The 18,201-nt window shown below is 32.8% G+C and overlaps 1 protein-coding gene across 8 annotated transcripts in view; it reads right to left on the reverse strand.

Moving 5' to 3' along the window:
- Nucleotides 1-9,248: 9,248 nt before the first annotated feature.
- Ca-beta (Calcium channel protein beta subunit) overlaps nucleotides 9,249-18,201 on the reverse strand; it is a 636,212-nt gene continuing 627,259 nt past the window's right edge. For 7 of the 8 annotated variants that reach the window (XM_081744588.1, XM_081744567.1, XM_081744550.1 and 4 more), the window contains one exon: nucleotides 9,249-16,846. In XM_081744588.1, coding sequence (XP_081600714.1) covers nucleotides 16,671-16,846 — 176 coding nt within the window. In that variant the 3' untranslated portion in view covers nucleotides 9,249-16,670. The remainder of the gene's footprint in view (nucleotides 16,847-18,201) is intronic. The other variant, XR_014128947.1, reaches the window with a different exon arrangement.

Below are 18,201 nucleotides of genomic sequence, written 5' to 3' on the forward strand. Positions count from 1 at the left end.
TATTTGTGGATATAACGAATTCAACTTTTATCACCAGACAGAGCCTCCCTTTTAGGTGCAGCACTAAACACTGACACTTGACGCATCGTATTACTAGACAAAATATCCAAATTAGATTTCTTTTTTACTCGCCTATCTAAGATTTCTGCACACTCAGCTGTCTATCTCTTACGGGCCTCATTAGCAATACCTAGACTGTTATATTTCCTTCGTAGTTCTCCATCCTGGCACGAGACAGATCTTCTGAATCAATACGATAATTCCATCCAATTTGGCCTAGAATCTCTTCTCAACTGCTCTCTTACGGATAGGTCATGGCTATAGGCATCTCTCCCAGTGGATCACGGAGGTCTAGGTATTCGTCGAGCCCTTGATTTGGCCACTCCATGTTTCCTTTCTTCCATTCATAGCTCTATGCCATTGATCACTTCTCTTCTTCGCCAGGATATTCATCAAGGTTCTGAAGCTGATATTAATGATTGTATCTCCCAGTGGAGATCGTGCGGCGGACTTGCTCTACCTGATCTTGAGAAGAGAAGTTTACAATCTTCATGGGACGCTTCTCTTATAAACTCCAGATTTTCTTCTCTTCTTCAGTCCTCCGGCAATCCTGAGGATAAGGCACGTCTTCTAGCTACTTCATCCCCTGAAGCAGGTGCCTGGGTACAGGCTATTCCATCTCCATCCCTAGGGCTGCATCTTCCCGACGAAAGTTATCGAATCGCTTGTGCGTTACGTTTGGGAGCAGATGTCTGCGAACAATACCGGTGCCTTGCTTGCGGAAGTTTAGTGGATAAGAAGGGTATACATGGCCTCTCATGTCTTCACAGTGCTGGCAGATACTCTCGTCACTCAGATGTTAATGACCTCATCATGAGAGCCCTCATCTCTTCTGGAACGCCTTCCGTCAGAGAGCCAATTGGGTGTAGTCGTTTTGATGGCAAAAGACCTGATGGAATGTCTTTGGTGCCATGGAAACGAGGGAAGGCTTTAATATGGGATTTCACTTGTGCCGATACTCTAGCCCCCTCTAATCTTCCTACTTCTTCCACAAAAGCTAGGATGGTCGCAACTCGTAGAGAATCTGAAAAGAGACGAAAATATAACAAGCTTCTGGACAAATACCACTTCATCACCATCGCCATCGAAACTTGTGGGTCCTGGGGTCATGAAGGACTAAATTCTATTAAAGAAGTTGGGCGCCGAATAACTCTCAAAACAGGCGACACTCGAGCTTCAGCCTTTCTTATACAGAGATTAAGTATGGCTGTGCAAAGAGGGAACGTAGCAGCGATGCTAGGAACGCTTCCACCGGGAAAGGCACTGGAAGAAATCTTCCTTCTGTAACCACCCTCCTCTCACCAAACTCTCGCAATTTCTGTTTATTATAACAATGTTTAATAGTTCAGACTGTTACAATACTTAGTTGAAGTATTAAAATTGTTTATACGTAAAAAAAAAAAAAAAAAAAAAAAAAAAAAAAAAAAAAAAAAAAAAAAAAAATTAGTATTGTGAAATGTAACAATGAGCGATTCTTAACAACTGAGAATCCAGATTATTTGTTCAATAAGTTGACTAAACGTTCTAATGTACACAATCATTTTAAATTTATATTATGTAACGAATATATAGGCTATTTTAAATAATGTCCAGTGAAATGGAGGACATTCTCCCTGCAAAACGGCCGAGAACACATTCTTCTGAAAGAAAGAACGTTTTAGGGAAAGGTATTCCTATTAAAGGACAATCAAGGGAAATTATTTGCTCGGTTCGGGACTATTTCGAACAGGAAAGGGACAATGGAGGACCGATTATCCCTGCAAATAAGGTGCTTGACAGGACTGGTGCTGCTGTAAAAGTAAATAAATGTACTATCGTGAAAATTGGCAAGGAGAAGTTCGAAAATGAAGAAAATCAATCCGGGTCTTCAAAATTAGAAACTCCAGGCAAGAAGAGAAAAGTAAGTAAACGTGTGACGAATTTGGATACTTTCCAAAAAGACGCTATACGGCGACATATTTATTCTTATTATCAAAAGAAGGAGCACCCCACTCTCCTGAAATTACACGCGTCACTCCAAGAAGCCGAACTTTTTCAAGGAAGCAAAACATCCTTGTATAGTATTATTAAAAAGTTGGGGTTTTCGTATAAGAAAATAAATGGAAGGAGACTTTTAATGGAGAAGCCGGACGTTTCTGCGTGGCGATGTAGATTTCTTCGGAAAATATGAAAACATAATTTTGATAATATAGTGTGGCTTATGAAACCTGGGTGAACGTGAACCACAGCGTTAGTAAAGGATGGACCGACGACACGCTTCAGGGCACAATGGGATTGCCGTTAGGTAGAGGGGAAGGATTATACTTCTTCATGCCGGTACGTCTTCTGGGTTCCTCCCAAACTGTTCCCTTCTCTTCACATCGAAGAAAACAGGAGATTATCATGAGGAAATGAACCAAACGAAATTTCTTCAGTGGTTTCAGGAATCTCTTCTCCCCGAACTGCACACGCCATCCATAACGCAAAATACCATTCAGTTATTGCTGACAAAGCTCCTACTATGGCCACTAGAAAAGAGGACATTGTTCGTTGGTTAATTCAACGCAACGTGGAGGTTCGAGATGATTTGAGAAAAGCAGAATTAATGCAACTCGTGCAAAGATACAAACCCCAATTCCCCACATACGTCATTGACAAAATCGCTACTCAACATGGACATAAAGTAGTGAGACTTCCCCCTTACCATTGTCACTTCAATGCCATAGAACTTATTTGGGCACAAATTAAAGGGTACGTTGGCCGTAAAAATAAAAGTTTCACCATGTCGTCTGTTGTAAAATTAACAGAAGAAGCCATAGCCTCAATTACGCCAGAAAACTGGAGAGATGCAGTTAACCATACGTATAAAGTTATTCAAGATGCATGGAAAAATGAAGGTGTGCTTGAAGAAAGTGTAGAACAATTAATAATAAGTGTTGGTGGTTCCAGTGATTCATCTGGTGAAGAGGAGCTTAGTAGCAGTGACATCAGTAGTAATGATGATGATGACTTGAGTGGAGTCTATCCACTGGAATAAATTACATTTCAGGTATGTCTGATTCTAAATTATGCTTGCATTTACCTTTCTAGGCCTATACTGAAATAAAATGAAAATAGTAGTTCTTTCAGAAAATGTGTTCCGGGGGGAGGACACATGTAGTATTCTGGGGGGGGCACTGCTGGTACTATTTTATTTATTATTATATGATAAGACGTATTATTTTGATCTCGTCCGGGGGCACTCTCAGAGATCCGGGGGGGCAGTGCCACCCCAAAAACATGTCTGGAAGAAACCCTGAATGACAAAATCAAACCTTTTTTTTTTTTTTTTTTTTTTTGGACAGCACAATATATATAATATGTTCCAGTGACAAAAAATTGAAAAAGCAAAATCGTCTCCGGAACCAAAAATTGTTTACTGATCTCATTACAGAAATACTTGTTTCTTACGTTTAGTCAGTATAGTACCGTAGAACGGGGTGAAACAGATCACAAGCACACACCTACATTGAAAGAGTGCTGTCACCTATCGTTTCAAATTGAGTGTAGGAAATATATCATGAAAAGAAGGGTGATTAGACACGAGATCTGTGAGCATAGAAAGTTAGAGTATGATGCATGCAGATTGTGTGTATAGTGCAAATTTGCTTAATGGTAAAAACGTAATTATTGCAGAACCCTGTTTCCGTTATATTGGTGTGACTACAGTACGCAGTTATAGCTTTTAGCATCTGCTAGAGAAACAACATAGAAAACTAAAAAACTAAAGATCATTTATTTGTAAATATTTGTTGACAAATTTCTAACAAATGCATATTTCTACCAGCCCCAAATTTCAGATGAATCTGGACATTCAGAAGTGTTTTGTAAGTTCTTTTTATCCTCATGATTTGTTTATATTTTTCATTTATTTTTTCCTCATAAGCATTTAAAAGATGTTCTACTGTAAAAAAAAAAAAAAAAAAAAAAAAAAACACACATTTAAAAAGAATATTTTCTTTACAATCACAAGCAAGATTTCATTTCTCTTTCTCTCTCTCTCTCTGTCACATAAACACACACACACACAGCCCTCCCCCTTCCCAACATGCAGAAACTGGGACGACAAACATATCTTTTCATCCACCCAAACAAATCAATATTTAGAGATTTCCTTTTTCGTTGATTCACAAGACAGTTCTAGCCCGAGAACTAACCGGGATGCGCACGAAGTGGCAACAGCGTACCACGTGCTTCTCCAAACGTCAATTTGCTTCTAGTTTAGAATGGACTTTAGCATTCGGCATCGTTACCCAAATTTCAAATGCAAGGTCAACATCTGTATCTTGTAGTACTGTCAAAACTAAATTCATAATATTTCACTCTTATTTGCAATATAAGTACTAAAATTCTAAATTTCTGGGTAACTCATAGTGGCTTGTAACACTTTCCTTTCCCTAATCCTACCGGTACATTGAGTTTTTCATGTATTATATTCCCAAAATCATTAAAACGATGAAAAGTTTAAAATTATTAAACACTCATATACATCGTGATTTCTCCTTGTGAAAATTCTATTTAAGATCAAGATTAACAATACGATACAACCACGAAAAACAACACGTCCTACGCAAACGGATTTTTCAGTGGCATCAAAACATAAAAACCTTCAAAGTGATAATATCAAGCTTATTCAAGGTGATGGTGTCCAAACATATAAGTTAAAATCTTTCAAGGTGTCTATTTTAAATTAAAAACACATATTTTCCAGAATAAACAGTGCCTTGCTAAAACTAAAACAGTTTTTAGTGATACTATAAAACCAGGCATTTTAAAACAATTTTTATCATTCGACCTACACCTGCTAAGAGTGTGGTATGGTACAATTATTCTGCGTCCAGAGGAACCACCCAGGACTGACAGCGGTGATGGAAGGCCTGTGTTTGTGAGTATAAGCTTTGCGCTGATGAACTTTTGCATGACGTAAATGTCGTGAAAGGAGGACTACGCGACATTATAAACACACGAGAGTATCAGGGATTTCTCCTTGATAGACCCCTACCATTGTACTACTTATATTTCACATCATGATTTTGTAAATATTGTTTGTATCTATATCGTTTGCATTTTATGGTGACGGTTTTAATAAATACCACAAATATATGACACTTGTCATTTTATTAGAATTCAGACTACTTAACGTGACAATTGATTGTTGCTACATTCAGTAACAACATTAGTATCATATTATTAGTAACATATTACATGTTTCGACTTGTGAGATACTTTGTACAGAAACGAAAGAAAGTATTCTTTCGCCAAGGTTATAAGAGAGAAAAAATTCTCCATCCTTGCGCAGAAGGTTTTATAGGCACTCGTCAAAGGTCGAGTTGCTGTGTGATGTTTTGTTTTCAAAGTGAATACCTGCGATCAAGTAAATAGTCTCGAGGCTTTTGTTTACCTCCAGCGAGAAGAAATAAAAATACATCATACTCATACTCATTTCACGAAGAAAATCAAATCAAATATTTACTTGTCTTTCCGTGTTGAACGTTTGAAAACTCAAATAATGTCTTGGAACAAATATTTTTTCCCTTCTCTCGTGTGGCTTTCACGAAGAAGGAATTCTTTCTTTCGTTTTTGTACCGGTACAATGGCTGTGTTTTCAGCTCAACCAGAAAATAGAAGCATTAGAGGCGGCTCTATAACGTAGTCACAAAGTCATGTGCCTTTCCAATTAATATGAAGAGAAATATTTAAAAGACAAACAAACAATTGTGGACATTAATTTCTGTATACGAATGAGAGACGACTAAACATGTTTTTTTTTTAAAAAAAATAATATGGAGTCTGCAACTCTGATTGATATTCATGAAAGATTTGGCAACATAGCTTAAGTCATTACGTTTGGTGTTACCTTTGTTCATGTGTTCTGGCTTGACTCTTCGTAGTGTTCGTCTCCCTCACAGAATACCTGGCCTTACATATAATATAATGGACTTCTACAGTGACTGGAAATTATGATTTCTTCTTCCATAAAATGCCAATAAGTAGAATAGTCAATTGATATGTAGGCTAATTTTAATATAGGGAACAATCACGTAAGTTCAGCAACTTCGTTTCCCGCTATATTTGTGGAACTTCACGCGTATTTTGGACCTGCCTCGTGGGTATATAATGGATATATAATTAGCAAGATCACCTTCGAAATGAGATAACAGGATTCAATTCTTACCAGGAGCACTATGATTCAGACTCTACGTTAAACAATAGGTGTATGTCTTGGTGTTGAAAATAAGTGGTCGAATGAATTAACATTTGCTTCAAAAGAATCGAAATCCAATACATTCTTGAATTTTAAAACGATGAAGATGAAAAAAATAGGTTGAGCAGTATTGGCAACATACTTTATTTTCTATTTCTTAAATAGACTGATTTCTTTGATGAGTAAAATATCGAGTCATCCCATAAATTATATCGTATTTTTGCACCATGAGGAAAAGAACGATAACTCATCTGGAACAGTATCATAGTCAGGAAAATAATTTCCATCGGACTCCACAACACTCTGCTACCTGACAACCAGTTGTTGATTTACTCGCTGAAAGAAGTCACCGGTTTTGGAGGCAAAGAGCTTCGTTACACACCCTCCTTATCTTGCAGTGTTTACCCGGAAAGTGGTATTAGAGACTGCGAAAAAATACAGTAGTATGTTGATGCAAGATCTGGTTAAAACGCCGGGTGGGAGATTTTCTTCCAGCCACATTTCTTGATCTTAGAGAAATTCCTTCTTTCCGTGTGTGGACGCGTCCTTCACCGCGAATGGCACAACCTTGCGATAAACGAGAGCAAGACGTTTCTCCAATAATGGAGTTCGTAGCGTTCAAGTTGCTGACAGTAGACATCTGCATTGGTTGTCTGGTTACGTAGTAAGAGATCAAAATGGGTTATCCCGTGGATATCCCATCAAACACTCAACATTACTTTGCAGGGGTGGAGGTCCTGTTTTGGCACAGTTCTTACAGCCTTCCTTTAGGTATCCACTGATCTTTGAATGTGGCGTTATGACAGAGGATGCACTTTTCAGCCCCTGTCACCATTCTGTCCAGAAATGACTCACGTCTGTGACGAGTGAGCAGGAGACTTCACACGCTGCTGCTTCTGTTGAGACGTTAAGGCATAAGTTTCTCATTTACCGAGTTTCTACACATAGCCAAGGTCTTGAAGATGACGATGAATGGTCGAATGGGTGACATGAAGTTCACTGGTAAGTTCTTCAACAATTTTCATTGGATTTGCTTTCACCGCTGCTCGCCCACCGGGCATCGTTGTCCAACTTACAAGTATTCCTAGTCATGGCTTATTGGTGAGGCTGGTGTTCCCAATTCGAAACCTCTGGCACAACCTCTGGTGCTTCCGCACTTTCACAGAACACTAATCATATACGGCCTTAGACGTGGAGTAGATTGTTCTCCTTCTACATAATGTTGCACAATGAAGTAGCATATATGACACAAGTATGGTACGTGCCATCTATTTCACTATTCACTCGTCAGATGACATCATTGTAGCAGTAAAAAATATTCTTATGAGATTAGCTGATATTTAAAATTAAGTCAATAATTCCGTATATAAGATATAAAGACATATTATCATTACATGGCTAATTTGTTTTTCATTTTCCTATGCCTCACGACTAAATTTGAAGAATGGCTTCAAAGTGAAAAGTCACTGGATGCCCAAAGCCGGAGGAAGAAGAGGCAGAGGGTGAAGCAGGTTTCGCCGCTAGACTTTCCTCTTGTAGAATTCTGAAGCCACCAGTGATAGACATAAGAAAAATGTGTAATTCAACCTCAGCAAAGAAAACAGAAACAACACTGGTCTAGGAAAGTTCTGAGGGCCAAATTTGACTACTGGTTAAGGTCCTGATTAAGTCAAACAGGGTTTTACAAAAAAATGTTACAATATTTTGGGAATAGATTTCTCACATCAAAATAAGAGAAAAAATATCATATATCGATCTGTGGCCGGAAGTGTATAGGTTCGTATTATAGAATGCCGAATACATGAAAAAAACGTACTTTAAAAGTCCATAGTTCCACTACTATGGGACCTAACGTAGTCGGGTCAAGACATCATTGAGGAACTAGTATGTAAACTGTCCAAATATTCATCTTTCAGAACCTCCGGTACTTGCACAATCATTTTTAGAGAGGCTGTTTGGGAGTACTTGATCACTATCCATTTACCTCTCTAAAAACTGGTGTGTAAGTACTGGAGCATTTTTAAACATGGATATTTGGATAGTTAATATAGCAATTCCCCAGTGATTTCTTGACCCGATTACGATAGGTTTCATAGTAATAGAGATATGAACTTTAAAAGTTCACTTATTTCACGTTTTCGGCACCCTCAAACTCCGAAACTATTCATTTTTGAGCACAGGTCCATATGAACTTTTTTTTTCTTATTTTGATGTGAGAAATCTGTCCCGAAAATATTGTGACACATTTTTGTAATAAATAAACAACTAGAACATTTTCAGACATGAAGCCCTTCCTGCAAGTCTAGGGGCTAGTGCGGACTCCTCTGGTACAGAAGCCTTGGATTTGATTCCCAGTGCGAGAACATTGAACGAATTAGTATTCTTCGGACTCTACCTCATACTATAGGTCCACGTTTCATACTGCCTTGGCACTGAAAATGGACGCTAAACTTTTAACATACAATAACAATAATTTCAAAGATAACTTATTATCTTAGAAATTAAGTTTTATTATTATGACAAGGTAGAAGGTAGGAAGATTAGAAATAATTGGAACAAATCCTATAGTGATAAAAAGTATTTATTTACAAATTTTCCAACAAGTGGAACTTTTTGGGAAGGAAATGTAGTAGTAAACACTTTGCTCTGCTTCCCAATTGGGAATGAAGTTGACATCACCCGAAAAAAAAAAAAAGAAAAAGAAAAAAATCATGAGTGAAGCTTCGTGCTTTTTTTAAATAAGTTTTTTTTTCGACATTTTTAAATTCTTAAATGGTCTCACTCTGCTCTGAAAACAACAGTCACGCTGGGAGCAACAGTATCATATCCCACAACATGAAATATAACATTCAGCAACATGTCATAGCATCATTATGCTTTCATTATCATTCTTTTTTTATATATTTTTAAATATATATATATATATTTATGTATTTAAGTACTTTCTTTTTTTTTTTTTTAAAAAAAAAAAGAACAATCTTTACTCTTTTATAATGTAGGCGCATAACGATGCCACTCACCACTTATCAACAAAAGTAATTACTCAAATATTTCTTTTACGTATTATTTTTCTTTTCTTTCCTTTTTCTTTCATACTTCAGCAAGATGCAACTACATGCTATATAATTATAATTTACAAAGAGTGTTTGATTTTCTGCCCACAGAACGACAGATATATTATATATATGCGTGTGTATATATAATATATATATATATATGTATATGATGTACCTTTGACATAATGAAAATCCAACAAATATTTAAGAGAAGGATGCACTTAAAATTTCACTGATCATAATACAATATTTTTTTCTGTACCGTTATATAAATGTGAGTAAAAAGGCTGTTACTTCTGTTTAACTTTCGTTTTCTTTTAAATAATATGTTAAGTAATTTATAAATAAATAAATAAATACAAAACGATGTTATGAATACTTATGCATACATGCTACTTTCAAGATTTTGTACTTTGCTGTAGTGTATCATCTACAAAAAGAAAAAAAATGTGTGTGACACAAATAGGAAACTATTTAAAAAAAAAAAAAAAGAAATATGAGTTATGCAAACTGAAAATATTAACATGTACAATACTAACATAACTAAGCTGAAAGTAATATGTAAACAATCTTGAAGAATTAAAAGTAGAAATTTACATTCATGCTCCAAAATAAAGAAATAGGAAAATATAAATATGCCTGACATAATTGTATAAAGAGAAACGAATCTAAAGTATCACAGCATTGCGAGCGGTGTTAATGTTTACAAAAAATGTAAGCAAAAGGCTAGTACTTACTGCAAAAATGCGGTGAATACTAATCTTTTGCTTACATTTCTTTGAATCTAAAGCATTTTAAGAAAATTAGGAATATTTGAGGTCAAAGATTGAAAATAATAGTGTAACTACGTATTGTATGCATAATCATAGTTGTATGAATGCATATGAATTTAATAATGACGGTTATGTTTCGTAATTAAAAGAAACGATTATACCATAGGTTTGTTAGTGTAAATTAATATAGAAATAATACGAATTTACGTAGCAATGATTATTTTCGAAAGATTGCATTTGCAGATGAAAGCAGTTTTCGATACCTTTGAGTACCCATTTTCTTTCTGAGATCACTAGATCAATATAACAATTTAAAATTCAATACAAATTCTACATTAAGTATCTCGAACTCACAACTTTATCGATTTACAAACTTATCTCTGAATTTATATTGTTTTCATTAGCATTCATTGGAAAATCTAGCCTAATTTCACAATATAACATCACATTATCATATACAAATGCATTATCAAATTGTGTTTGTGTAATGGAGGTCATGGTTTCCAGAATATACAAAGAATACATAGTAGTAATCAATCTTCATTAATAAAATTATTATGTCTCTTGAAATGAAAGTTATTTAATTGATGTACTTAGAAATATAATTTATTTGTAAAAACATTGAATCATAATGATAAATTATGATAAAGGAACTTTTGTGATGATAATATTTAAATACACATTCACGCACATATACTCATCAAAAACTGTTATTAATACTAAGGAAGTAGAAAGAGAAAACCTAACTCAGTTTGAAATATCCTATCGCATCTTTCTGAATATGATATTAGTGTAGTGAGTTTCTTTATATTTCTAATGGTCAATGTTCGTAAAGCTAATATATATATATGGATAAAAAGAAATCCTAAAGTGGGCATTGAAAATAAATAAATAAATAAATTTCCATCAGGTAGAAATATTGTCACACAGACTAAGTGAGATCTTTTCCTGACCTTTATCAAACTGCGAGGAGGAAAGTAGAAAAAAAAAAAAAAAAAAAAAAAAAACAACAAAGTATTGAAAGAGCAGTATTAATTCCAGAATGCGCTCTGAAGGCTAATGTGGCGTTAGATTTGACGTTTCATGGTTGCTGCTCATCTTTTAATATTTCATCCTTCCTATTCTGTTTGTCTGTATCTAATGAAGCTTCAACGAAAGAAGTTCTTGGTAATGCTTTTATTAATATCTGTACGATAGTAAATCTATCTGATTTCCGGTAAATAATAAATCTACTAAATACCAAACATAATTATAAACCAGAGTTACTTCATATTACACCATATGTTCTAATATATATGTTCAGCCTTTTCACTCATTAAAATGACAAGAATTTTAGCCTCCTTCCCATACTTTCTATTTTGAGAAAAAATATTAAATTTTATTTTAATGATAACAATTTCAATTGATATATATGTATAAAAGGCAAAGTTAATGCTGGATTTTCACTAATGCTTAACTGGTTACCCGACATAAGTAATCAGTAATCAGTCTCATACAAAGGTGGGTAACTGATTTGAGTGGAGTTAAAGTGCCTACGAGATGAGCTGCATCGCGTTTAGGTATATAATAGCTTTAAATAACAAGATTGATAGATAACAAAAGTGAGGAAAATACAAGTGGTATAACCAGGGAAACAGTTATTTATAAGCACTCATACCCTTTCATTTTTTGTAGTTAAAAGGAGAATATTTACACTGTAGATAATATATTTGTTTTATAAAGTTGAATTTTTCCAAGAAATCAGTAAGAAAAATGTACAATATGTTGTTACACTCCAAAGTTGCGATAAAGGCTATTGTTTAGTAATAATAAAATAATTAATTACCCTTTTCTTGTTGTATATTACAAATTTTCTCATAATACTAAACAAGTACATATGTTGTGGGTATCCCATTTACAGAAAAACTTTTCATATGTGTTTGAACTAATATATATCAAGAAACAGTGTTAATATTATGTAAAGTCCAGAATAAAAATATGTTGTATTACTTTTAAAGTTTTGTAAACATGAATACTTAATGTCAATATAATTAGTAAACTAACATTAACTTTTTTTGATTATTTTGATTACTACTATATATATATATATATATATATATATATATAAAGAGATATACCCACAACAATTGTATCATTTAGTCATGGCTGTGCTTTTGTAAGATTGAACATACCAAACGAGTTGAATTCAATTTAGTCTTATATCATAATTAAAGTAGCAATATATAAACATTTATTGTACAGATAGTTGATTAACTAAAAATTTTCCTCTTCATATATTTGCCTTTTCAGGATATTTTATCCTCAATATAAAACCTGGCTATGCCACTGAAATATACACATAACAACGCGTTGTGTTGACGTTTGACGTTTTCTTCATCATTCAGAAGACCATACAGAAGGAACAAGACGTAAACTATCCTAATGAATTCTTAGATTCAATGCAGCAAAAATTCTAACAAGAATCTAGCATTGCAATAATAATAATAATAATAATAAAGACAAAACCAAAAAAGTGAATGCACTTTAGTGCATGGAATAATGATTATTTAACAATAAATCCTTTCTCATTTTTATCCATAATTATCATAGGTCATAAAAAATATCTTAAACTGTACATACAAACTTATGGCAAGCACATCACAGCTTACACGCTGCGCATTCATAATTTCTTACCATTAAAATGTACCAGACATTTCATGGCAACCTACTTATATTTTGTTTATGGCCAGCATATAACTGTTCTGAATACTATAACTTTCAAGGAATTTACAACTATTTTTTCTTTTATTTTAAAAGAACTTGTTCATTATAATTAGATTAGCAGCGGCATAACAAATATATAAATGTGACATATATATACTTTTACTAAGAAAGTTATACTTACCAAGAGCAGAATAAGTTGACATATATTAAAACTTTAATTCTGTTCATTTACTTTAAAAGTTAGTATATTGATTTTAAGATAACAGAAACATTTACTTCCACAAATATTTATTTCTTTCGAAACAGACAATGTAAGACTTCTTCAACGACATTCTTTTTTCGAAAGGAAATTAAAAGTAATTTGTTAGTACTGGTACTTGATTTAGTTTATTAATTTAGATAATTTTTTTTTTCATTAATGACTGGAACTACTGAGAAAATAAAGCAACGAAACTTGGCAATGTATTTCACAAACTTGGTTTCAGATTTTTCTGAATTAATTGATAAATAAAAATAATAGAATTAATATGAGAATCTAAAGCACTTCATAATAAAACAGGAAAACGCTCCACATGAGAAGAATATACGAAATAAAACATATGTTGTTGCCAACAAAAGTGCATACCAAATTAACAAATATTTCTTTGCCAATAACCTCGGAAGAAGTCGATCAATTTTAGTAGTTTACATAGTTTACAGAGTATTATACTGTATTCTCTCTCTGTGATAAAGGAAACTAGAATTAAATAGATCAATTCATATTGAAATTTATTGTCATAAAAATATCCAGCTTTGCTGTTAAGAGTGCAAAGATAATGAACTAATAAACTTTTCTGTCTACTGTTCGTAAGACATGAATATTATTTGCATTTAATCAAGACATTAAAACATTAAATGCATGATTAAAAAAATATGAGGAATTATTCTTGTTTAAATAAAGTTATATATATATGTTATGCCTCTGAATATTACGAGATAATACTCTAATGAACTTTATTTTTGTTAGTCACAACAAAGTCGCAGCAGTACTGTATTTTTCAAAATTTTCCTCGAGAGTTAACGGATCTAGAAGTAACTAAGAATGGACATGATCTTGAAGTACAAATATCGTGCTTCATTTCTTTTACTTGTCTTTAATGAGCACCTAAACAACTTCTACAGTTTTGTTATTCAAGCTCCTTTCTCTTTTTTTTTTTTTTTTTTTTTTGTTTTAAGAAACAACATAATGATGAAAATATATATACCGCAAACTGACTGAAAAAACTCACACTTTTTTCATTTCATACAGCCATTTGTTCTGTTCAAAAAACAATATTGTATCTTCTTAAAACCATAATATATTCTACAGTATCGTTAATTAACCAGTATGAAGGGATCAACTGACATAAAATACATCTGTCAAGAAAAGATTGAGCACTATTTTTTAAAAATTTTCTTTTTCTTGAAGTGTGCGACATATACATCTACTGTGCATTTGAAATAATTGAAAATTCTATCGTTATTATATATGTATATATTTGTTTCTGTAATTGAAAATTTCAACAGGACTATTTTTTTTAACCTACTGAGAAATCTACATTACGAAAAAAGAATAAACTTGTTCCTACATACACACATATATATATATATAAAATCCTTCTTATTTTTTTCGTTTCTTTCTATTTTTTGTTTATTTTTGAGCCAAGTATGTCAACCTTATATTATAAGGTTTTCACCTTGTGTATATGTGAGTATATATAGTTTTTTTTTTTCAGTTCAAGTCATGCATCTGTAAATTAACGTGTATATATATATATATATATACATATATATATATATATCCTTTCTAAAAAATCATTTACTCCCTTTCATACTACTAACATACAACCTAATCTGGGAAAATGCGGGAAATGTATCATGTATGTATGTATGTATATATATATATGTTTATGTGTTTGTGTGTGTGTGAGAGAGAGAGAGTATAAGTTTTTCTTTGTCTTTTAAGAGGGTAAATATGTTCATGTGAAGTGGCAAGTTAAAGATAACAACATACCGATTTAGAATCATCGGTATTTTATTTTAATTATATTTTTAAAAAAGACATACAAGGCTAAGAAACATAGAATCCATAGTCATTATCAGCCTTCGTAAAAAAGACATATCGTGCTATATGTATTTATATTATTTATATATGTGTGTGTTATTATTAATGAATACAGATATTAAGTACCTGTAGTCATGAAATTTTAATAATTATAGAGAAAAAGTGTACTTGTTCTTTTTATTTTTTAAAAAACTCAGAAATTTAGCACAACTTTCATTCTTTCCTTGTATGTAAATAAGTTCATATATATATATATGAATTTTTTAAAGGTTTCATCAAATAATTCAATACAGTCTTTGTTTTTTTTTATTTGTTTCTAAAAAGAGAGTTAATTACCGATAAATTATTTTCCACCTGTCCTAAATGTATTAAATTAACAGGCTGAAAATCTTCCATCACAGTCCATCAATTTTATGAACATTTTCTTTTAAAACCTTTGCTTGAAATGGAGATGCATGCACACGACAATAAACTTACAGCTTGCGTACATTTTGAAGGTCGGATTGTGAGTAGGAGAAACTGATCAAAAACTGTACATTTCACAAATTTCAAAATATATGTATAACAAACAAAGGAAGCCCAGTTCGACATCGCTATATATGTCAAAAAATAAAAAAAGTAAGAAATATAAACTAATAAAAGGTATTTATGGTTACAACGAGTTATCAATAAAGTGTTCATGATAACACTACAAATAATTAAGATGTCAATTCAATGTCCTGAATGGATAACGAGATAATCAAGTTATATTTTCAATCAAAATAGGAAGAAACAATAGACTACATTGACGAATTTATCGATAACCAGTTAAAAACAGTTTATACTTGTATTATAATAATTTCTTTTGAAAAAAAAATTACACACAAAAATGATTTTCTAAAATTATTTTTGACATATTGAAAGTTTATCTTAAACCCTCAATTTGTCACATAAATACCTTTTATTTTGTTTATTTCAATTTGTTAATAATTATGAGTTTATACGTATATATATATATATCTATATCTATATATGTATGTGTGGATGTGGGTATGTGTATAACAGTGTATTGTACATACAAGCATTTATATGTGTTTACTTCTCCCTTCCAATCACAAAGTTATCACATAAAAAAATGTTTGGCAAGGCAATAAATTCACCAAAATTCTTTTTTTATAATTATTTTCTAAACATTTGTTTATCTAAAAAGTTCACTTAAAAGTAAGAATTATGATGCATTTTTTATGGGACAATAAGAGGCAGCAAAAAAAAGCATAATCAAACAGGGAAGGTATTTTTCAAAATACTGTAGAGAACTTTTAAATCGTGCAATAGGGATAAAAAGGGAGGAAGCAGAATCAAAAATGGTGTATGTATGTATGTATATATATATATATAATATATATATATTATTATTATTATTATAATGATCATGCATAATTTTTCTTTTCCGTATTCTAGCTTTTTTTCATAAAATAGGACTTCTTTTTTCTGTTTGTTTTTTCTTAGTGTAGCACACGTAAATAAGGTTGAAGTCAATGAGGATTGCACTCATGTTAATAGTCTTTTTTTCTTAAAGTTTTTTTTCTTTCTTTCTTGTTCTCCTAAATAAATATGTAAAGATGTAGAAAATGGTAAAGTTTTCATTTTTGTTTTAAAATGTTAATTTTTTCCCCCCTCGTAACTTTATGTTTTCTTTAATATGTGTATATTTATACATCTTTTTAACTTTCACCATCTTCTGCACCTAAAGAGGATATTGAAGCTCTTTTCTGTCACACTGAGCTCAAGTACTAGATAGCATTGAGTGCTCTCCGAGATGACGCGTGGTGCGGTGAGTGATAGTCCTCTTCCCTCATCCGGTGCCTCTCCTCGCGGTACAACATTGCATCACGGGGCATAGGTGCATAGTCGTCATATTCCACTCTTTCTCTCTCCATTCTTGATCGACCTCGCGGATGGTGGTATACTATATAATAAAACAAAGAACATATCTATAAATTATAAGAACACATAGATAAAGTACACATGGACATAAAACTATAAATAGAGATTATATTCAATATATATTTCAAGTAATAGTGTACACTGTTTACTATCACATTGCGCTCTTTTAACGCAATATTTATGCAATCTTTTTTTTTCTTTCTTTCTTTTATCCCATTGTTTTAGATGAGGAATGTCTTTTCTATTTCTTCGAAACAAATTGGAATTTTTGTAATCTGATTTTATTCGTTTCTTTTTCTTCAAAAATTTAGTTAAATGTCTATTTCTTTTTCAAAACGAATTTGCATTATATATAAATGTGATATTACTTAAATTTTAATTTCTTTATTAAATAAATTAAAATTATATACTAGGTATACAATAATTGCAAATTTGGAGCGAAGGGATCGATTTCTATTGATAAATTGTTTAGTTGAATCAATTGTTTTCGTGAACGAACGTGACATATTGATAGTTGATAGTTGAATTTACCATATCAGCGAAAAGCATTATGGGTTTGAAAATTTGTGTTCCTTAGAACAAAACGAAAAGAGCTTTGCCCTATTTCTAATGCTGAAAATTCTCTTTTCCACTGTTTACAATGAGAATTCTCATGCCAAATACTTTTCTAAGATTAAAAAAATGAAATGAAATCTTTAGTTTTACGTCCCACGGTTATGCCGGTTAGGCTAAAGGAGATGGTGATCATGAGGAATGAATGAAATGGTGGAATGAAGAAAGTGAGAGGAAACGGGAGAACCCCGAGAAAACTCACGAGCACGGTGTTTGTCCACCACAAAGTCCTCACGGCGCGAGCTGGGATCGAACCAGGGACGCCAAGCACCAGAGGTGAACGCTCTACCACTGAGCCACCGCACCCCCCATTTTCTAAGATTAAGTCTATGGGTATCCTTTTTTTTTTGTGCTTATTTCTCAATAGTATGTCCGATCGCGACATGCCACCCCTTACAACATTCAGCTCGCGCTCTCAAATCACTATATCAAATTTGCTTAAGAATAGCGCAGGCATCTCGGAGAAATATCCGCAGAAACAAATGCCTAAGACGAGTGAAGAGGAACTTCGCTCCAATTATATACTATTTTCTCGAAGTAATGGGCATTTAAATATTTTATTTTTTTTAACGAAATAAGCAAAATCAAAGAATTGAAATTCCAGTTCATTGCAAAGGAAAACAGAAATGGTGCAAAAGTTCAACACCGTTAAGTATCAAACGAACTAAATTCTTATTATAACTTTATGATGTTGTTCTGATTTTCCTCTAAGTATTGTAATGTTCTATGTATTAATTTTCTCTTCTTTTCATAACGGCTTGCTTT

The sequence above is a fragment of the Thermobia domestica genome, chromosome 2 (genome assembly GCF_964235325.1).
Source record: "Thermobia domestica chromosome 2, izTheDome1.hap1.1, whole genome shotgun sequence".
NCBI lineage: Eukaryota > Metazoa > Arthropoda > Insecta > Zygentoma > Lepismatidae > Thermobia > Thermobia domestica.